The sequence below is a fragment of the Thamnophis elegans genome, chromosome 7, assembly GCF_009769535.1.
Source record: "Thamnophis elegans isolate rThaEle1 chromosome 7, rThaEle1.pri, whole genome shotgun sequence".
Taxonomy (NCBI): domain Eukaryota; kingdom Metazoa; phylum Chordata; class Lepidosauria; order Squamata; family Colubridae; genus Thamnophis; species Thamnophis elegans.
This window is the reverse complement of record NC_045547.1, coordinates 216708-233742: the sequence shown is the minus strand read 5'-3', so window position 1 is coordinate 233742 and position 17035 is coordinate 216708. Positions and strand designations below refer to the sequence as shown.

The following is a 17035-nucleotide window of genomic DNA, read 5'->3' as shown; positions in this document are numbered from 1 at the left end:
GAGAGGGGGAGGGAGGGGAGGAGGGAGGGGAAGGGTCTCTCAGTTTCCAGTCTTTGCTTCCAGGCATCAAAATATCAACCATTTTTTTAAAGACAGAGTTTCTTGTGCTGAGAAACATCAGGAGAACTTTTAGACCTAAATACAATTCCTTCTCTTGCCTCCCAAAAGGAGCAAGATTTTGGGGTAAGCAGACCCCACTGGATAGATGCCCCCCCCCCACCTCCACCTGCATCTGTCTCCAACCATCTTCCATTTCCTCCTCACCAGGTAAGAAAAGCTTTGGCTGCAGGCCCCTCCCCTCCCCCCCCCCCCCCAAGGCCAGGCACAGGGGAGCTGGGAGGATGCCAGGCCAGACAGAGGCTCTGCCTCCAGTTTCTTTTTTTTTGGGGGGGGGGGGGATTCCAGGTGCTGGTGCTCACTTTTAAAGCCCAGGGGCATGCTGCTTGCCCCCCAAAGAGAGTCACCTGATGGGCGCTTGGGCCTTTTCCGTGGAAGCCCTGCCCCCCCCCCCTTAGGTTTTGTAGGTCCCCACCCTCCGTGCCTCCTGTGGGGCTCTGAAGCCCTGCCTTCCCCCCAGCACTGGGAGATGGGAGTGGTCCATGGGAGCTCATTTGGCACCCGGTGCTGCCATTTTTGTGCTGTTCTAACTTTGGATTGGGGGACAACCGGAGTTGGTTAGAAGAGAGGCCGCTACAGAAATATTTCAAATAAAGAAACCCTCCTCAGTCCTTCCTACCAACTATAACCCATCATTCCCCATCATTCCCTGGGGCCTTCCCATCCAGGCAGCCGATGGCCTCCTCCTAGCCACCCCCACTTCTCCCTCAGCCCAGCCTCCCCCCTCCTGCTGCTCTCCAAGCAGGCCCAGAAATGTGCCCTTTCTCTGGAGTCCATGCTCCCCCCCCCCTTCTAAGGCCTGCCTGGCACCAAACAGGCCCCCAACAGCATCCCCCTCCCCCTCGGACAGAGGGAGAGGAGCCTCCGCTTTCAGGCAAGAAAAGGGATGCCAGAAAGGGGGCCCAGAGGGAGACCCCAATGGAGACAGGGGGGGAGGGGCTCAGCCGTTTCCCTCTCAAGACCAGAATCCCCCATTGAGCTGCGCACGCCAGGCTGGTCTGTGTGTGGCAAGACCTGCATTAGAGGATCTTTGACGGGGCTGAAGGCCAAACCCAGGTGCTCCTGAATCAGCCCCCTCCCCAAAAGCCGTGCCCTACCTGAGGCCCTTCCCCTTCCAGTCTGGGAGGCCGGATACTGGAGAGGTGGATGGTCTTGTAGTCCCCGGAATTCAGCTTCACCACCATGGCGTCTGCATTCAGCACCTGCACCACCTGGGAGAGGAAGGGAGCAGGAACTGAGCCTTATCTCAGATGCCCTGAGCAGAGCCAAGGCTGCCCTTCCCCACCGAGGGCCTTTAACCTTGGCTCCTTTGGCCAGGCCCCCTAGCAGAAGGAGGCAGCCTCCTGGGCTCCGGAGGGTGAGCCCCAAGGGGGGCCAAGGTGAGTATGCCATCTTCCTTCTGACTCCCACCCCCCCCAAGCCCCGGGAATCTTTGAGGGGGAGACGGAGCCCTGGAAGGCTCCCTGGGCAACAGAGCAAGGGGCAGGGGCTTTCCAGCCAGCCCACCAACCACGCTGCCTCTTATGCCCTTAAAAACACACACCAATAGCGCCACCTGGTGGCCGTTTCCACTCTCCACAGCACCAGATGTTCCCAACAGGGCTGCAACCCCCCCACCCCCCTCACCCAGTGTGTGGGGCACAAGCCAAGCTGCCCCATACGTTTATCCCACAGGGATCTGCAAGCCAGAGGAGGCTTCCACACAAGCAGCAATTCTCCTCCCTGAGGCCGTCCTCCTGGGCTGCCTGGGGAGGGCACCCAAGGCCGCCGGAGGAAGCAGGGGGGGGGGGGCGGGGAGCACCTGAGCTGCGCCCCTCCTGCTTGCTGCCTTTGCCTGTTGCCAGCTTTTGGGGTCCCCAAAGCCCCCTCCTCCCCCAGCCCCCTAAGCCCCCTGGGTCCAGCCTGCCAGAGGGGAGCTGCGGGCAGCCCAGGGGACTGCCGGGCCCGTCAGGAAGGCCTCAGGTAATTCGAGGCCCTACCCACTCAGCGGGGCACACACTCGACCTCGTATTCCTCTCGGAACAGTGGAGTTATGATCTTGGTCTGAAGGGAAATGAGATCATTCCCCTGTCGTGGTCAGACCACTGCCTACTGAGGCTAGACTTCCGGAGGCCAAACCCCCACTGTGGGGAGGAGGAACCGACCAGGTGGTTCCGCCCCAGGCGACTGATGGACCCTGTTAGGTTCCAGACGGAGCTTGGGGTCATTCCAGATGCTCTTGCCCATAGTTCGGCGGAGACTCTTGCTGCGGCCTGGCACTCGGCGGCATCGGAGTCCCTGGACCGGATTGCGCCACTACGGCCCCTCCGGGTCAGCGGCTCGCGGAGACCCCCTTGGTTCACCGAGGAGCTCCGCGAGATAAAGCGCCGGAGGAGACGCCTAGAGCACCTGTGGAGGTCCGATAGGTCCGTATCGAGCCGAGCACTGTTGACAGCTTGCACCAAGGAGTATATTCGGGCATTGAGAACCGCCAAAAGATCACACATTGCCTCCTTGGTAGCGTCCGCCGAGTCCCGCCCAGCCGCCCTGTTCAGGATAACCCGCTCCCTCCTAAATAGGAGGGAGACGGGGAACCCCCTGCAGGGTAAGGCTGAGGAGTATGGTCAGTTCTTGGCAGACAAAGTTGCTCGGTTTCGATCGGAACTGGACTCCACCCCCGCAGATCCAGCCGAGACACAAGGGAATGACTTGGTAGACCATCTCTGGGTTGAGTTTCAGGATGTTGCCTCCGGGGATGTGGACAAGGCTATGCGAGCTGTGAGTTCCTCCACCTGCATACTGGACCCGTGTCCCTCTTGGCTGACTGCCAACAGCAGAGAGGTGACATGAGGCTGGATCCAGGCGGTTGTTACCGCCTCTCTTCGGGAGGGACACCTCCCCACCGCGCTTAAGGCGGCGGTGGTGAGGCCCCTCCTGAAGAAACCGTCCTTGGATCCAGCAGTTCTTAATAACTATCGTCCAGTCTCCAACCTCCCCTTTGTGGGGAAGGTTGTTGAGAAGGTGGTGGCCTTACAGCTTCAGCGTACCTTGGAGGAAGCTAACTATCTTGACCCCTTCCAGTCTGGCTTCAGGCCCGGTTACAGCACAGAAACCGCTTTGGTCGCATTGACCGATGATCTCTGGAGAGCCAGAGATGGAGGCTATGCGTCCATCCTGGTCCTCCTTGACCTCTCAGCGGCTTTCGATACCATCGACCATGGTATCCTTCTGCGACGACTGCGGGAGGTGGGAGTGGGAGGCACCGTGTTGCGGTGGTTCTCCTCCTACCTCTCGGACAGGTCGCAGTCGGTGTTAGTGGGGGGGCAGAGATCGTCCCCTAGGCCCCTAACTTATGGGGTGCCGCAGGGCTCGGTTCTGTCCCCCCTGCTATTTAACATTTACATGAAACCGCTGGGCGAGATCATTCGGAGGCACGGGATTAAGTACCACCAATATGCGGACGATACACAGCTGTATCTGTCCGCCCCGTGCCAACTCAATGAAGCGGTGGACGTGATGAACCGGGGCCTTGAGGCTGTTAAAGACTGGATGAGAGCTAACAAACTGGTGCTCAACCCGGAAAAGACCGAGTGGCTGTTGTGTTTTCCTCCCAAAAATTCGGCTAACGTTCCATCAATCAGGCTGGGTGGGCAAAATTTATACCCCTCAGATAGGGTCCGCAACTTGGGAGTCCTCCTGGATCCACAGCTGAGTTTTGACCACCATTTGTCGGCTGTGACCAGGGGGGCATTTGCCCAGGTTCGCCTGGTGCGCCAGTTGCGGCCCTACCTGAACCGGGAGGCTCTCACAACAGTCACTCGAGCCCTTGTGATCTCTAGGCTGGAATACTGCAATGTGCTCTACATGGGGCTGCCCTTGAAGAGCATCCGGCGACTTCAGCTAGTTCAGAACGCGGCCGCGCGAGTGATCATGGGCGCACCACGGTTCGCCCATATAACACCGATCCTCCGTGAGCTGCGCTGGCTACCTGTCGATCTCCGGGTGCACTTCAAGGTCTTACTTACCACCTATAAAGCGCTCCATGGTAGTGGATCTGGCTATCTGAGAGACCGCCTCCTGCCAATTACCTCCCTGCGTCCCATCAGATCGCACAGGGTAGGCCTCCTCCGAATTCCATCCGCCAGTCAGTGCCGACTGGCGACTACACGGAGGAGAGCCTTCTCAGTTGCAGCTCCGACACTATGGAACAACCTCCCCGTGGAGATCCGCACCCTCACCACAGTCCAGGCCTTCCGCACAGCCCTCAAGATCTGGCTATCCCGTCAGGCCTGGGGATAAGACTTTACTCTCTCCCCGCCCGAATGTTGAGTGAATGTTGTGTTTTTATGGTCAATTTTTTTATTCACATTTTTTTTCTTTTAAGTCTTGTCTTGCACTCCCTTCCCCCCATTGTTGTAAGCCGCCCTGAGTCCCCTCAGGGAAAAGGGCGGCATATAAATGCTCATTAAAATCTAAAAATCTAAATCTCACCCACCTTGGCCTGAAACTGCTTCTCCTTCTGGTCCAGGTTGGCCGTGGGAGCCACGTAGTCCCTCCAGATCCGCAGCCGGTGTTCTTTGGCGTACCTGGGCCGAGAGGGGGAGGGCAGGAGGCTTGAGTGGGGGAGCCGCTGCCCGGCCCCACGGCCCACCCAGCCACCCCGACTGGCAGGGGAAGAGTGGAGCATTTATGCAGGCGGGCTCTACCCACATTTGGCACCCGGCACACATTTGGGGGGGCCTGGGAAGCGCAGTGGGCATCACCCACAGCAGCGCATCACCCACTCACCCCTTCACCCTCCCTGGGGGGTGCCAGTTACGATTCCTCAGCAGGGGTGACAAGAGGCCAAAGTGCCCGTCCTCCCCACGTCCCCCCCGGAGGTGCTGTCTGAGTCCCCCAGCAGCGCCTGGAGTCAAGACTAGGTGCCACACGGTCACCCCCAAGGTGCAGAGCCCCCCACTGGCTGACGGTGCAGCACCAGACTCAAAAGCGTCTCTAACCGAAACAATTTTGCGTCCATCCATGAGACCCCCCAACCGCTTTCCCCTGGAAGAGCCGGGGAGGCAGAAGGGATGCGGGAGGGAAGTGGCAAACGGCAGCTTAAGGCAGGGCCTGGTCACCACCCACATGCCTGCAATGTTCCCTCTAATTTTTTTTCAGTGTGAGCGGAAAAGTATAGTGTTTGAGCGGCACATTTTCATGCCTGAGCACCTGAATTTTTTTCACCGATGTCACCTAAGACAACAATGAAATCAGTATTATTTGAAACTCAAAGTTATGTTTATTCAAAGTACCTGCTTAATTAAAAGTGTTATATAACATCTTTTCTGCTGCCATCTCTTATTAGTATCAGTATTATGATTATATTACTTTGTTGTTTGTACACTGAGACTTTTTGCACCAGAGACAAATGCCTTGCGTGTCCATTTACATTTGGCCAATAAAGTATTCTATTTTTTAAAAGAAAATATCAATGGGTTATGAGGAGAAACAAGATAGTCTGGCTAGCAGCAGTGCCCCAAAAGTTGGGGGCCCCTGCTTTGGAGGTGTAAATAGTGCCTGAGGCTATTTATTGCTATCGCTGATCGAGACACCAAGGGAGAGGCATGGATTGTTTCTTGTTTTCAGGGAAAATTTCCCCCCTTTTGATAGAGGCGTCTTTTCTTGTTAATTCTTTTGAAGGGGAAATTCTTTGAGGAGGGGGGAATCCTTCTCACAGGATGATGGGGGGGGAATGTCTCAAACTCCCGAGGGAGGCGCTGGAGTGCCGGGGTAAATGATAGCGGGGTGGAGTCGGGCTTTCTTTAAATCCTTCCCTTTCTCACCTGCCAGGCCTTCCCGCTTCTTTTTTCCCCCTTTGCTGCCTAGGCAAGACAGAAACGGAGCCAAATTTGGTGATCCTCAGCGTTAAGCGCCGGCCCTTCCCCGCAGGCTCTGGATGAGTCTCGCTGAGTCTTGCAATGGAGCGAGGGGAGGGGGACAACAGAGAGGGAAGTGGGGGGAAGGTTGTCCCGGACTGGCTCTCCTCTCTCCGTTCACTAGAAAACGGCTTCCTTCCCTCGGCTTCCTTCGTGCTGAGTTATCCTTTAGAAACTTACTGTTAATGCCTACTTCCCTATCTCCCACAGGATATCGGGGCTTTTTTTCCTGCTCCCGCCCCCCCTCCACCGCCTTCCTACTGGCTCCCGTAGCCTCAAAGGCTCCTCAAAGCTGCAGCGCCGGGCAGCAAATCCGGCGGTGCTGTTAGAGGAGGAGGAGGAGGCAGCAGCCGTTAGTCCAGACTGCAAAGGACCTCCTCCCCAGCTTCCGGAGCCTGTGGAATTCACTGCGCGGGAGTTGAAAAGTCCTACGCGGTGTTTTCTTGCCATGTGCGCGGCCGCGCACCCACGCACCTTAGAGGGAACAGTGCATGCCTGGGCAGGCAGCCTGGGGCGGGGGGCGGGGGGACCCTGCGGACCCTCCCTGCCTCCAATTCCAGCCCCAAAGCTGCTCTCCAGCCTGCCGAGAGGAGCCGAGCACAGCCGCCCGTCCGGAAGGACCCCAGGCAGGATGACCCGCATTACCGTTCCGCGGCTCGCAGCTTCTCTGCCCCCCGGGTGTAGACGGCCATGGACCAGTCAACGCAGCGGGCGAAGCCCTCCTTCAGCAGCAGCTCCGTGATGTTCCCGTTCTGGGTGGGAGAGAAGACGGCCGTCAGGGACCCCCGGCTCTCCCCCTTTCCCCAGGCAGCTCCAGCTGGGACAGCCTCCCTCACCCCTCTTCAAGCAGGAAGCCCCTCTCTGGCCGCCCCCCACAGAATAGGGCCGGTCCAAGGGAGGGAAAGGGGCAACGAGGAGGGCAGGCTGAGGTGGGGGTACCAAGGCAGACCTGCCCCGGCTGGTTCCGGGCCCAGAGGCAGCCTGGAGCCGAGTGGCTTCCGGGCGGAAGTCCAGGCCTAGTCGGTCCTTCTGCAGCCCTTTGTGGCAGAGGGGCTGCCCATGGGAGCCCCCCCCCCGTTCTTATCCCAAGGATGCCATCCGTCAAGCGGTGCCTTCTCTGCCATGGCCCCTGCGCTGTGCCCGACCCTCCAGCCTTGGGAGCAGCGCTGCGGAGCCGGTCTTCTTCTTTCCCCCTGCTCTGCACCTGCCCGTAGGCCACCCCAGTCATTCCCTCCTCACGCCGGTCCCTTTCCTCTGCACGGCATCTCTGGGCCCCCCCTCACGGTTCACCCCTTTGCCCCTCCCCCTGGAGGTCTTGGGGCCACCGCCGCCCCCACCCCCAGCCCCCACTTGCCGGGTGCAGGATGGTGCCCAGGATGTTCTGGTTGTGGCAGCTCTCAAGGACGATCTGGACGTCTCTCTGCAGCAGCCGCGACTCTGTGAAGAACTTGGCTTCTGCTGCAAAGGGCTCAGGGGTCTCGGTGCCGTCGGCTTCCCGCTTGAACGTGGGGCACTGGGAGGAGAGCGCCAGTCAGGGCAGGGCACCCACAGCAGCCTATGCCACAAGGTTGATCACACACGCACACACACACACACACACTGAAGGCTACTGGGAGCCCAAGTGGGGATAAGGAGTCCGTCCCCCCTTCTCCACCCCAGGGGCAGAGAAGGCCCCACAAGCCCCCAAGACGGTGGTGGGAAATTCCAGCCTTTGGCCTCCTCGCGGCAGGGAGGCAGCATCGGGGCCAGAAGAAGAGAGCCCCAGTCAGCAGGGGCCCTCCATGGCCAGAAGGAAGGCAAGCTGGAGCAGGTCTTGGGGGGGCTGGGGGGCAGTTCAGTACAGAAGGCATCAGCCTCTCAGCGGCCCTTGGCACCATCGCCCACGGGGCCCTCTCAGGTCAGCTGTGGGGATCGGGGCTGGGCAGGGCACTCCTGCACCGCCATGGCCCTGTTTCTCCAAGGCCGGTAGGGCCACCCAGTGTGGGCGGGGAATGAGAGCCCCCCCCCCCCAGCTGCTCTTTTGGGGCTCAACATCCACACGAAGAATCCCTGGCGGGATGAGTGGCCATCAGGGAGCCCTGAGCCTCAAGCTGACATTTCCATTCTGCCCCAAGCGATGCTGCCTCTCCCCATCCTCCCCCCAGGGCCCTGCGGCTGGACCTTAGGAGGGCTGAGCGGCTGTGGGTGCAAGGGGCCTCAGGCTGGGTTGATCACCCTTTCCTGGACGGGGGTGGCACTGCCCCAGACAGACCCGGGGCACAATCTAGGGGCTCTGCTGGACCAGGGACTCCTGCTCAAAGAGCCCGGAGACAGTTGTGGCCAGGAGGGTCTTTGCACAAGTGGGACCTTTCCTGGATCGGGAGTCCCTGCGCTCATCTAGCCCAGCCCCCGTCACGCCCGGCCTGCTCCCAGGCTCTCTGCAGGGGGAAATCTTTGGAGAGCATCCCAAGGTCCACCGGGGCAGAACAGGGCTGGCTGCCCATCCGGTTCCAGCCGAAAAGGCCAAGGACCCCCCCACCTTCCCTGCTATGGCCTTCTGACAGGCCTCGAAGGCCTGGCTGTGCCAACCAGCCTGGCACCCCAATGGGAGTGGCCCCCTATGGAGGAGTAGCCTCACCTCCTCCTTGGGTGCACTTGGCTCCCTGCCTCTCCATCCTGCCCAGCTTCATGGAATTGCAAAACTGAACATCCTTATTTATCATTTTTATGTTTTATAGCGCATTTTAATTGAATGTCTGTAAGCCGCCTAGATGCAGCTCTGCTTGAGATGGGCACACACGTTTAACACATGCATACACACACGTGCATACGTGCAGCCGGGATACAGTGGGGGCTCGGATGCTCTCCTGGCAGGACACAAAGCCTGGGAAGCCCGAGTGCAGGGGAGGAGGCCGCTCTCTCTCGGGGCTCCGGGGCCAACCGGGGGGGGTGTGTGTGTGTGTGTGAGAAAGGGAGGGAGGGAGGCTCAGAAGGGGCCACAGGAAGCTCCTCTCTGGGATTCCTTCCAGATGTGCTGGTGGCCAGCAAGGGGGAGGATTCTACAGGAGGACCAGCTCTCTTCTCTCCTGACTGGGGGGGGGGGGGACCCTCCTCCTGTCAGACCCCCCCCCCCAGAGGCTGGACTCGAGGGGCCCGCGACCCTCTCTTCTTCCAACGACCCCTGGGAGTGGCTGACCTTGATGCCGGACAACATGACAGTGACCAGGTAGTATTCTGGCAGGAGTAAGGCCCGGACGACACTCCCATCTCGGACGTGTTCGATGATGGCTGCAGAGAAAGACCACTCAGCACCTGCTCTGCCCCCCAAGCCAGCCCCTCCCCACCTGCCAAAGGGGACTCACCGTTCACGGGCTTCTGGTGCATGGAGTCCACGAAGTGCCGGGGGTTCTCGATTGTGTACTTGAGGTCTCGGAGCGTGTGTGAGCCTGTCCCTTCGCTCCACATCCCCTTCTTGGCGGTCTTGGCCTGCTCCTCCAGCTCAGCCAGTCTGCTCTGCTCAGGACTAGGAGGAGGAGGAGGAGAGTCCTCCGTGAGGGAGGAGCAGAAGACCCCACCCAGTCTGGCCCGGGCAGCCCCCGCCCCCCCGCCCCCTCTCCCTCCTCTCCACAGACTAGTGATGACATTCCCAAGGAGCCTCCCTGGAGTCAGCTACGGGTGGCACTGGCCGGGCGGCCCTCCCTTCCTATCCGCAGCAGCTACGCTGAAGTCCCCGGGTTCCCCCCCCCCCACCTCTGCTGCTGCTCCTGCCCCAGGGGCTTTGGGGCCTGGAGTCCCAAGTGGAGGGAGGTGCTGTGGAACTAGGCCTGGGGTTCCACCTTGTCTTCCACACACAAAGACACACATGTTGCGCCCTGGAAGCTAGGAAGGGCCCTCGTGACTGAAAGGCCGTGCAGACTTTGTGCCCAGATCAGACACATCGGACGGGACCCTGGAGCCAGTCTCACCAGCCGCCTCCTTGGGGTGGAGACCTTCCCCACCAGAAGCCCCATTCCCTTCCAGCCACTGGGAAGACCCTCCCTGGATCGTGGCTCTCCTCCTCGAAAGCAGTGGCTGCTCCCGCCTCCCCAGCACCCCCAGGCCCTGCAAGACTCCCTCAACTGGGGGGGGGGGCGGGCAGAAGCAGCAAGCCAGCTGTTGTGCCACAGACTCCTGTGCATGTGCAGAGGTCTGTCATTCCCTTGTACAAGCATAGCTGCCTCCTGGCCTTCCAGGCTCTGGGTTCCTCTGAGCCTTTTGGAGACCGGGAGCCCAACAGGGGAGGGTGGGCAGCACTGTCCATTTGTCCAGAGCTCTGATTCGCCCCGCACCCAGCCTGACGGGAGGCCCCTTCTCTTAGGGGAGCCTGCGTGGGGAGCCGCCCTAGAGGCCTCCCTCTGGAGCGGCAGGGACACCCCCACCCAGGGCCGGATCCTTCCTTTACTGGGCAGCAAAGGAGCCAGGCCCTGCCCCACAGCCCCGGAGGCCTTGGGCAGGCTACTCACTTATTGGCGCGGACCCCTTCCCGGCGACAGGCCAGCCCCTCGGCCACCAGGGACTCCGCAATGTTCTCCCCGGACGTGTCTGCAATCGAGAGAGCGGCCGTAAGGAAACGGAGGGGAGCAGGGGGCAAGCCACGCCAGAGGATCCCACCAGCTCCACCAAAGCTAGCCCAGCACCCGTCACCAGGCGGCACAGAGGACGCCTGAGGGAAACCGGTGCCCGAGTCACCCCAAGCCCCGTTTGCCGCAGGGGATGGGTGGGTGGGAGAGCTGCCTTTGCTGAGCCTCTCCCCCCCCCGCCCTCTCAGCCACTAGAGCCTGGCAGGCGGTGCCCCCTCCCATCTCAGGCTGACCCCTGTGGAGCTCAGCTTGGCTGCCCCCCCCCGACTCTCCACGCCCGGCGCTTGAGGAGGGGCTGTTATCAGTGGACTGATCTCGGGCTCGGGGGGGGGGGGGAGGCACAAGGCTTAACCAGACCAGAAATCAAACAACCTAAAATTAATGATTCTTAAAAGCCCTTTTAAAAAACAAAAACAGGGGCATTCGTGTTCCTGGGGACAGGGGAGGAGGGGGGGGCATCTTATTCGTGACCTAAGGGCCACCCTAGAGGAGGCCCCCAATGCCCGGATAGGGTCTGTGAGGACACCCAGACCAAGGAGGCAGGACTGGCTGGGAGAAGACGGCGCCCAACAGGAGAAACAACCCACCCTCCACGTTGGGCCCTCAACGCGGCAACCGCAGGAGGGCTCCAGCGCGAGTGAGGCCAGCGCATCCTCCTGGATGCTCCCTGGAGCCTTCGGGCCGCCTCCCTCCCTCAGAGCAGGCCAACCGCACCCCCATCCGCTTGAGGAGAGGCTGGCCGAGGGCCCCCAGCTGCCCCCCTTCTTCTTCTTCTTAGCAGGGCCAGGAGAGCGGGAGGGGCGGGCCAAGCAGCCCCCTCCCGCCCAGAGCAGATGCTGGGGACGGGGCCTCCGGCTGCCGTGGGGTTTACCCACAGGGAGGGGCTGCTTTAGGTGGCTTTCCCCTGTGCCGGCTGCAAGAGCCTCCAGCCCCTGGTTCAGCCCAAGGCAGGGATGCCATCAGACCGGGACGGCCCCCGACTGGAGGAGGACCTCACCCAATGAATGGTTTCCAAGGGGTCAAGTGGGAGAGCCCCCCCCCCCATGCTGACCACAGACTCAAGAACTGCTGCTCCAGGATTAGTGGCTAGAGCTGCCCAGTCTCCAGGAGCCCCAGCAAACAGGCAACCCCCCCCCCCCCAAACCCTGGCAAGCAGTCCAATCCATGGGGCTGAAAGCCCAAGCAGAGGAGGCCTCTCACCTTTGCCCAGGTAGACCATGCCGTACTCCCGCCGGGGAGAGGTCTTGTACTCCACGGAAAAGCAAACGTCTTTGCCAATCAGCTTCTTCCTCAAAAACTCACGAGCTGGGAACGCCCACGGCTGGGAAAGTAAGGGGTTAGCCAGGGTGGAAAAGACGACACTCCCTCCCAGTCCCCCCACCCCCAGTGGGCAATCTCCCAGGCCCAGACCCCCCTCCTCAGGAAGCCCCCCTCAGCCCCAACACCAGAGCACGAGAGCAGGCGAGGCTGGCCGGGTGAGGGTGGCAAGGTTCACCCTCTCGGAGACCTGTCCTCTTCACAGGGCCTGGGTCCCTCGCCCAGTGTGAAGTGGGAGGGGGCTCCACACCCAACCCAGGCTTCTGTTTGTGAGGGGACTATGGGGAGAAGCCTGGGGGGCTCTAGGGGCAGCAGATGGTCCAAGTGCCTGTCCTCGGGGGGGGGGGCACATTCCCAGCACCCACGGGGTTCTTCTGGGCACTCGCTGGCCCATCACATAAGTCTCCGGATTCCCCCTCCGGGGCTTCTGCTCAGCCCAGGGAACCGAGAAGACCCCACTCTTTCCCTAACAAGACTGACTTTCTACCCTTCTCAGGACCAGCGTGCCCAAATCATCCCTGCTACAAAAACCCGTCAGTGGATCCACCCTCTGGCCCGTTCTAACCTCAACCCCGGTTCCAGGTGTTTCTGAAGGGAAAACCCATCCAGCAGCAGAGAATAAACCTCTCTGGCACCTGAGCAAAAGGAGCCCAAGACACAGGGGCCGCCCGGCCTGAGTGGCTGTGGTGGTGGGCAGCCACAGGGCCAGCAGCCCCTGAACGGCACCCACCCGGGGGAGGACCTGGCATGCTTTCTGAGCCCCTCAGTCCCATGTGGGGAGAAACATCCTGTGGCCATGGCTGATGGCGACCCACACTGGAATCTACCAAGGACTGGGGTGGGTGTGGGGGGACACAGAAACATAGGTGCTGGCATCCGAAGTCCAGGGGTGGGGACCCTACCTCGTCAGGGGTGTCCTTGCCATCCGGCTGCCCAGCAGCTGCTCGGCGTGCCAGAGTCCCGGCACGGATGTTGCTGAGATTGATCTGTCTCTCAGGAGGCGGGCCTCCCCGGGGCTGTCCCCGGACGATGATGGCGCAGCCCGAAAGGACCTGGCGAGGAAAGGAGGCGGGTGGGCATTAGGAGGGGCAGCCAAGACCCCCCACCGCACAGGCCCCACTCACACAGGAAGCTCCCCGGGAGATCTCCCCCACAAGCCACTGCTGCTGCCAAGGCTGCCTCCTTTCAGAAACGGCTGCCCCGGGTCAGAGCCTTCCACCTTCAGGCGGAGCCCTTTGGCACAGCCTCCCTTCCGCCCTGGGTTCGAGGCCACCTGCCCCCCCCACCGCCAACACCTTGCAAGAGCGCCCGTCGGCCACCACCGCTGCTACTAGCTACTCTGCCAATCCTGGCACCAGCCGCCCCCTGCCCACCCCAGCCGAAGCCTCGGGAAAGGGCACCGGAGGGCAGCCTGAAGGCCTTTGCGCCAGCCCCGCCCACGGACCAGCCCACCTGGCTGAAACCTGCCCCGGAGACCCCCGAGCAGCCAGCCGGCGGCCCCTGCTCCGGCACAGACGCTCCGTGGGGAAACCGTCCCTGGGCGGGGAAGGGGCTCCGGGGGGCGCAGTTCTCCGTCCCCCCAACATACACTCACGACCCCTGCCTGCCGCGCAGCCTTTGCCCGGGGCAGCCCCCTCCTCCTCCTCCTCCTCCTCCTCCCTGGCCAGCGGCGGCCACGTCCCCCGGCAGCCCCGAGGGCGAAGCGCCCGAGGGGTCCCCGCTGCTTTCCCCGCCGGCGCTCTGCACGCGCTCAGGAGCCGCCTTTACCATCTTGACGATGCCGCGCTGGAGGGCGGGCGCCTGGGCGGAGCCGGCTGCCGAGGAGGCGGCGGCGGCGGCGGCGGCGGGTCCGGCGGAGGAAGCCATGGCGCCGGGGGTCGCGCTGGAGGTCTCCGCGGGAGGCGAGGCGGCGGCGGCGGCGTCCGAAGAGCGGAGGGAGGAAGGGGGCGGAGCGGCGGCTGGGTATTTAGCCGGGCCCGCCCCCCGGCGCACGCGCAGCACACCCAGTGAGCCCGGCCCCTCTCGCCGGAAAGCCAATCGGCCGGCGCGATCCGGCGCCCCACCCCACGGGAGCCCGGCCAACCAATCGCCACGCCGCGAGGCGGCCAGCGAGGGAACGGAGCGTGTTCAAACAGAAGCGTCGCGGCGGGGGAGGCAGGACTTCCGGGTCACCCTGCCAGAAGGACACGTAGGCACAGAGCAGCACGTGGGAGACGGGCCACGTGGGAGGCGCGCCTGCGCCAAAGCCGGCCGGAGGGAGAGGAGGGTCCCGGCGCTGCACGTGGCTAGCGGGGGTGGGGAGGGGGAGGGGGGGTTGGCTCGCTTCCCCTTCACGGCGGAGGCTGCCCTGGGGGGGGCGGCGAGGAAGGGCGGGGAGCCGCCCCCACCCGCTTCCCGAAGGCCCCGCCCTGGAGACTCCGCCCCTCCCTGTTGGCCCTGCGGCGCCCCGAGGAGGAAGGGGGCCAAAGAGATCGCTATGGGGGCGAGGCGAGGAGGGTCTCCGGGGGTCCCCATCGCGCCTGGACTCGACGCATCGCAACCCTCCCCGCCGCCTGTTTCCGAGGGCGGCTCGAGGGTTCTCCTTCCATCCACCTGGAAAGCCCTGAACGGCACAACTCCAGGCTACCCGCTGGCGGTTGGGGGCGCCATCCTCCCGCGGGTGATGCCGTCGGCCAAAGAAGTCCGAGTGTGCGGGATGCAGAAGAAGCGCCTCCCCTGGGAACATCCTCTCCTGGAAGTGGGGGGGGGGTTGTCTGCTCTGCCAGTTGGCCTAGGGACCGAGGTTGGAGGGGGGGAGGGGATTTCCACCCTGGAGGTGGCTGCTGAATTGACAGGAGCCTCCCCCTCTCTCGCTCTCTGTGCTCCACCCACCCATCTTTTAGTCCTATTGATATTTGCTTTCTATCTCATTCTTTAATCTATTACTTTACTACTGTTTTTGTCTTTTAATTGATTCCTTTTTATTGTAAGCCATATATAGTAGCCCCACGGGGACCTAGGCACAAATAAACATAACAAATAAATGAACCTCTTGGCTGAAGAGGCTTCTCTTGTATAGAGGCATGCTGAGTTCAAAGGCTCTTCCCCAGTTCTTAAGCCAATGCAAATAAGCAATAGCAGTTAGACTTATATACCGCTTCATAGGGCTTTCAGCCCTCTCTAAGCGGTTTACAGAGTCAGCATATCGCCCCCAACAACAAACTGGGTCCTCATTTTACCCACCTCGGAAGGATGGAAGGCTGAGTCAACCCTGAGCCGGTGAGATTTGAACTACAGAACTGCAGTCAGCTGAAGTAGCCTGCAGTGCTGCATTTAACCACTGCATCACCTCGGCTCTATTGGGACCAGTATTGCTTCAAGAGGCAGCCCCCACAATGCAGTCTAGGACCGGCATGGTGGTCTTGTTCCCAACAGTAAATCTCTGTAGCCCAAATTGACATGTGGAATCCTGGGTGCTCTCTTCAAGCCATTTTCTTACCCAACTAGGTAACATCATCAGTGTTCTGCAAGCCACTAGCAGCATAGAGGACACCACAGGTGTCCTGCCCCTCCTTTCAAATGCCACCAGCCTGCAGAAACGTCGGGGGGGGGGGCTGGGACATGGAGTGGGTAGAGCCTAGGCTTTTCACAGGAGCCTGATACTGGCTCACTAGCTCCGTTGGGGCGAGACTGGCACCATTCGCTCATCTGGGGATCATATCTGGGAGAGAACTGGCTGGAATTTCCGGCATCAGCCCCAGAAAGCTTTCGGGGAGCCCCTTTCCTGCCCCCCCCCCCACTCCCAAAGGCTGATTCCTAGTCTAAGGCAATCTCCTAAACGCTCCAGTGGCTGGGGAGGCAAAGGCTGCTGACCAGGGAGGCCAGGCTGTGCCCCAGGGAGTAGGAGGACTGCTGCTGTGCCCTTCTTTCGTGGTCTCTCGCCGGCGCAGGAAGAGCAACGGTTGGGATGTCCTCTCCGTCCATCGGGCTCCCCGCTGCCCGCACTCCCTGCTGCGGCCACGGAAGCCACTTGGGGAGCCCGCGCGCTCCTTCAACTTTCTTCCTTCGTGCCGAAGCGCCTCTGAGGAACAATCCCGAGTGACTCCTCCAAACGAGCCTGCTGCCTTCGGGGTCGGAGAGGGGGGCGCTGGCCGAGAGCATCGGGGGGGAGCCGAAGGACTGCAGCGCAGAGCGCAGGACGCTTTGCCCGGACTCGCCTCCTTCCTTGGAGTCCAACCGCCTCCGTGGCTGCTGGGCTGGGATGAAGACCGGCGTCCACCGCAAGGTCCCGGGCTGGAGTCCGGCGACGCCAAATGGAAAAGCGGCTGGTCCTAGGAATCGCGCCCCAGGCTGGGAAACGTGAGCCGCAGATCGGACAGGATTCTCTGGCTTCTTGTCCAGTTCAGCGGGTCCCATCGGGTCGGGGAAGCTGGAGGACAGGCTGGAGCGGATTGAAAGGGGGTCGGCTTAGAAATCCCCACCTCCAAAACTGTGGCTCCCAAGAGAACTGGTGGTGGTGGTGATGGGCGGGAACAGCTGTGGAGCTGAAAAGGAGGCGCAAGACGATCCCGGCCCAACAGAAAGGAGTGTTTATATAGGCAGCGCAAGTGGGTCTAGCAGGATATCCCCCCCCCCCAGCCAGTTTTGACAGTGCGGAAAGAGGAAGGCTGAGGGGTGTCTGGGTACACTCTTGTTTCCCCTCTCCTGGGTCCAGGGCAACGGCAGCTGGCACGACAGGGCCAGAGGAAGGAAGGGGAGCTGTCCCCGCAGCTCCACTGAGACAATTGGGAATTCTTCCATTCTGGCTTTCGGGGGGCCAAGGGGCAGCGCTCAGGTGAGACTCTGCCCAGAACTGGGGGCAGCCATTCCCCCCTCCCCAGCACAGATCAACCAGAGCGTAGCTGCACCGATCCTCTTCCGTTCTTCCTTGCGCAGCTCCAGCGCTTTATAATACAGCGCGAACCACCCCCACTCCCCCACCTGGCGCCCAAAGAGCTTCCGAGGAGGCTAGACGGGAGGAAGGCTCAGTTGTGCTGAAATGGTATCCTCCGGGCAAGTTTCTCCTCTCCCAGCGGCCAGGAAGTGCCTCCAAGGAGGGCAAGCGAGCCACCCGCCGCTTCACTTGGG

General features: G+C 61.6%; 1 protein-coding gene across 1 annotated transcript in view; it reads right to left on the bottom strand.

The window, feature by feature from the left end:
* Positions 1–13877, bottom strand: part of SND1 (staphylococcal nuclease and tudor domain containing 1) — a 66385-nt gene extending 52508 nt beyond the window's left edge. Inside the window, exons 1-10 of the mRNA XM_032220676.1 lie at positions 13697–13877; positions 12832–12981; positions 11813–11933; positions 10496–10574; positions 9356–9516; positions 9190–9281; positions 7369–7527; positions 6660–6766; positions 4592–4682; positions 1215–1328 (exon numbers count right to left, since the gene is read on the bottom strand). Coding sequence (XP_032076567.1) covers positions 1215–1328; positions 4592–4682; positions 6660–6766; positions 7369–7527; positions 9190–9281; positions 9356–9516; positions 10496–10574; positions 11813–11933; positions 12832–12981; positions 13697–13795 — 1173 coding nt within the window. The 5' untranslated portion in view covers positions 13796–13877. The remainder of the gene's footprint in view (positions 1–1214; positions 1329–4591; positions 4683–6659; positions 6767–7368; positions 7528–9189; positions 9282–9355; positions 9517–10495; positions 10575–11812; positions 11934–12831; positions 12982–13696) is intronic.
* Positions 13878–17035: the final 3158 nt, after the last annotated feature.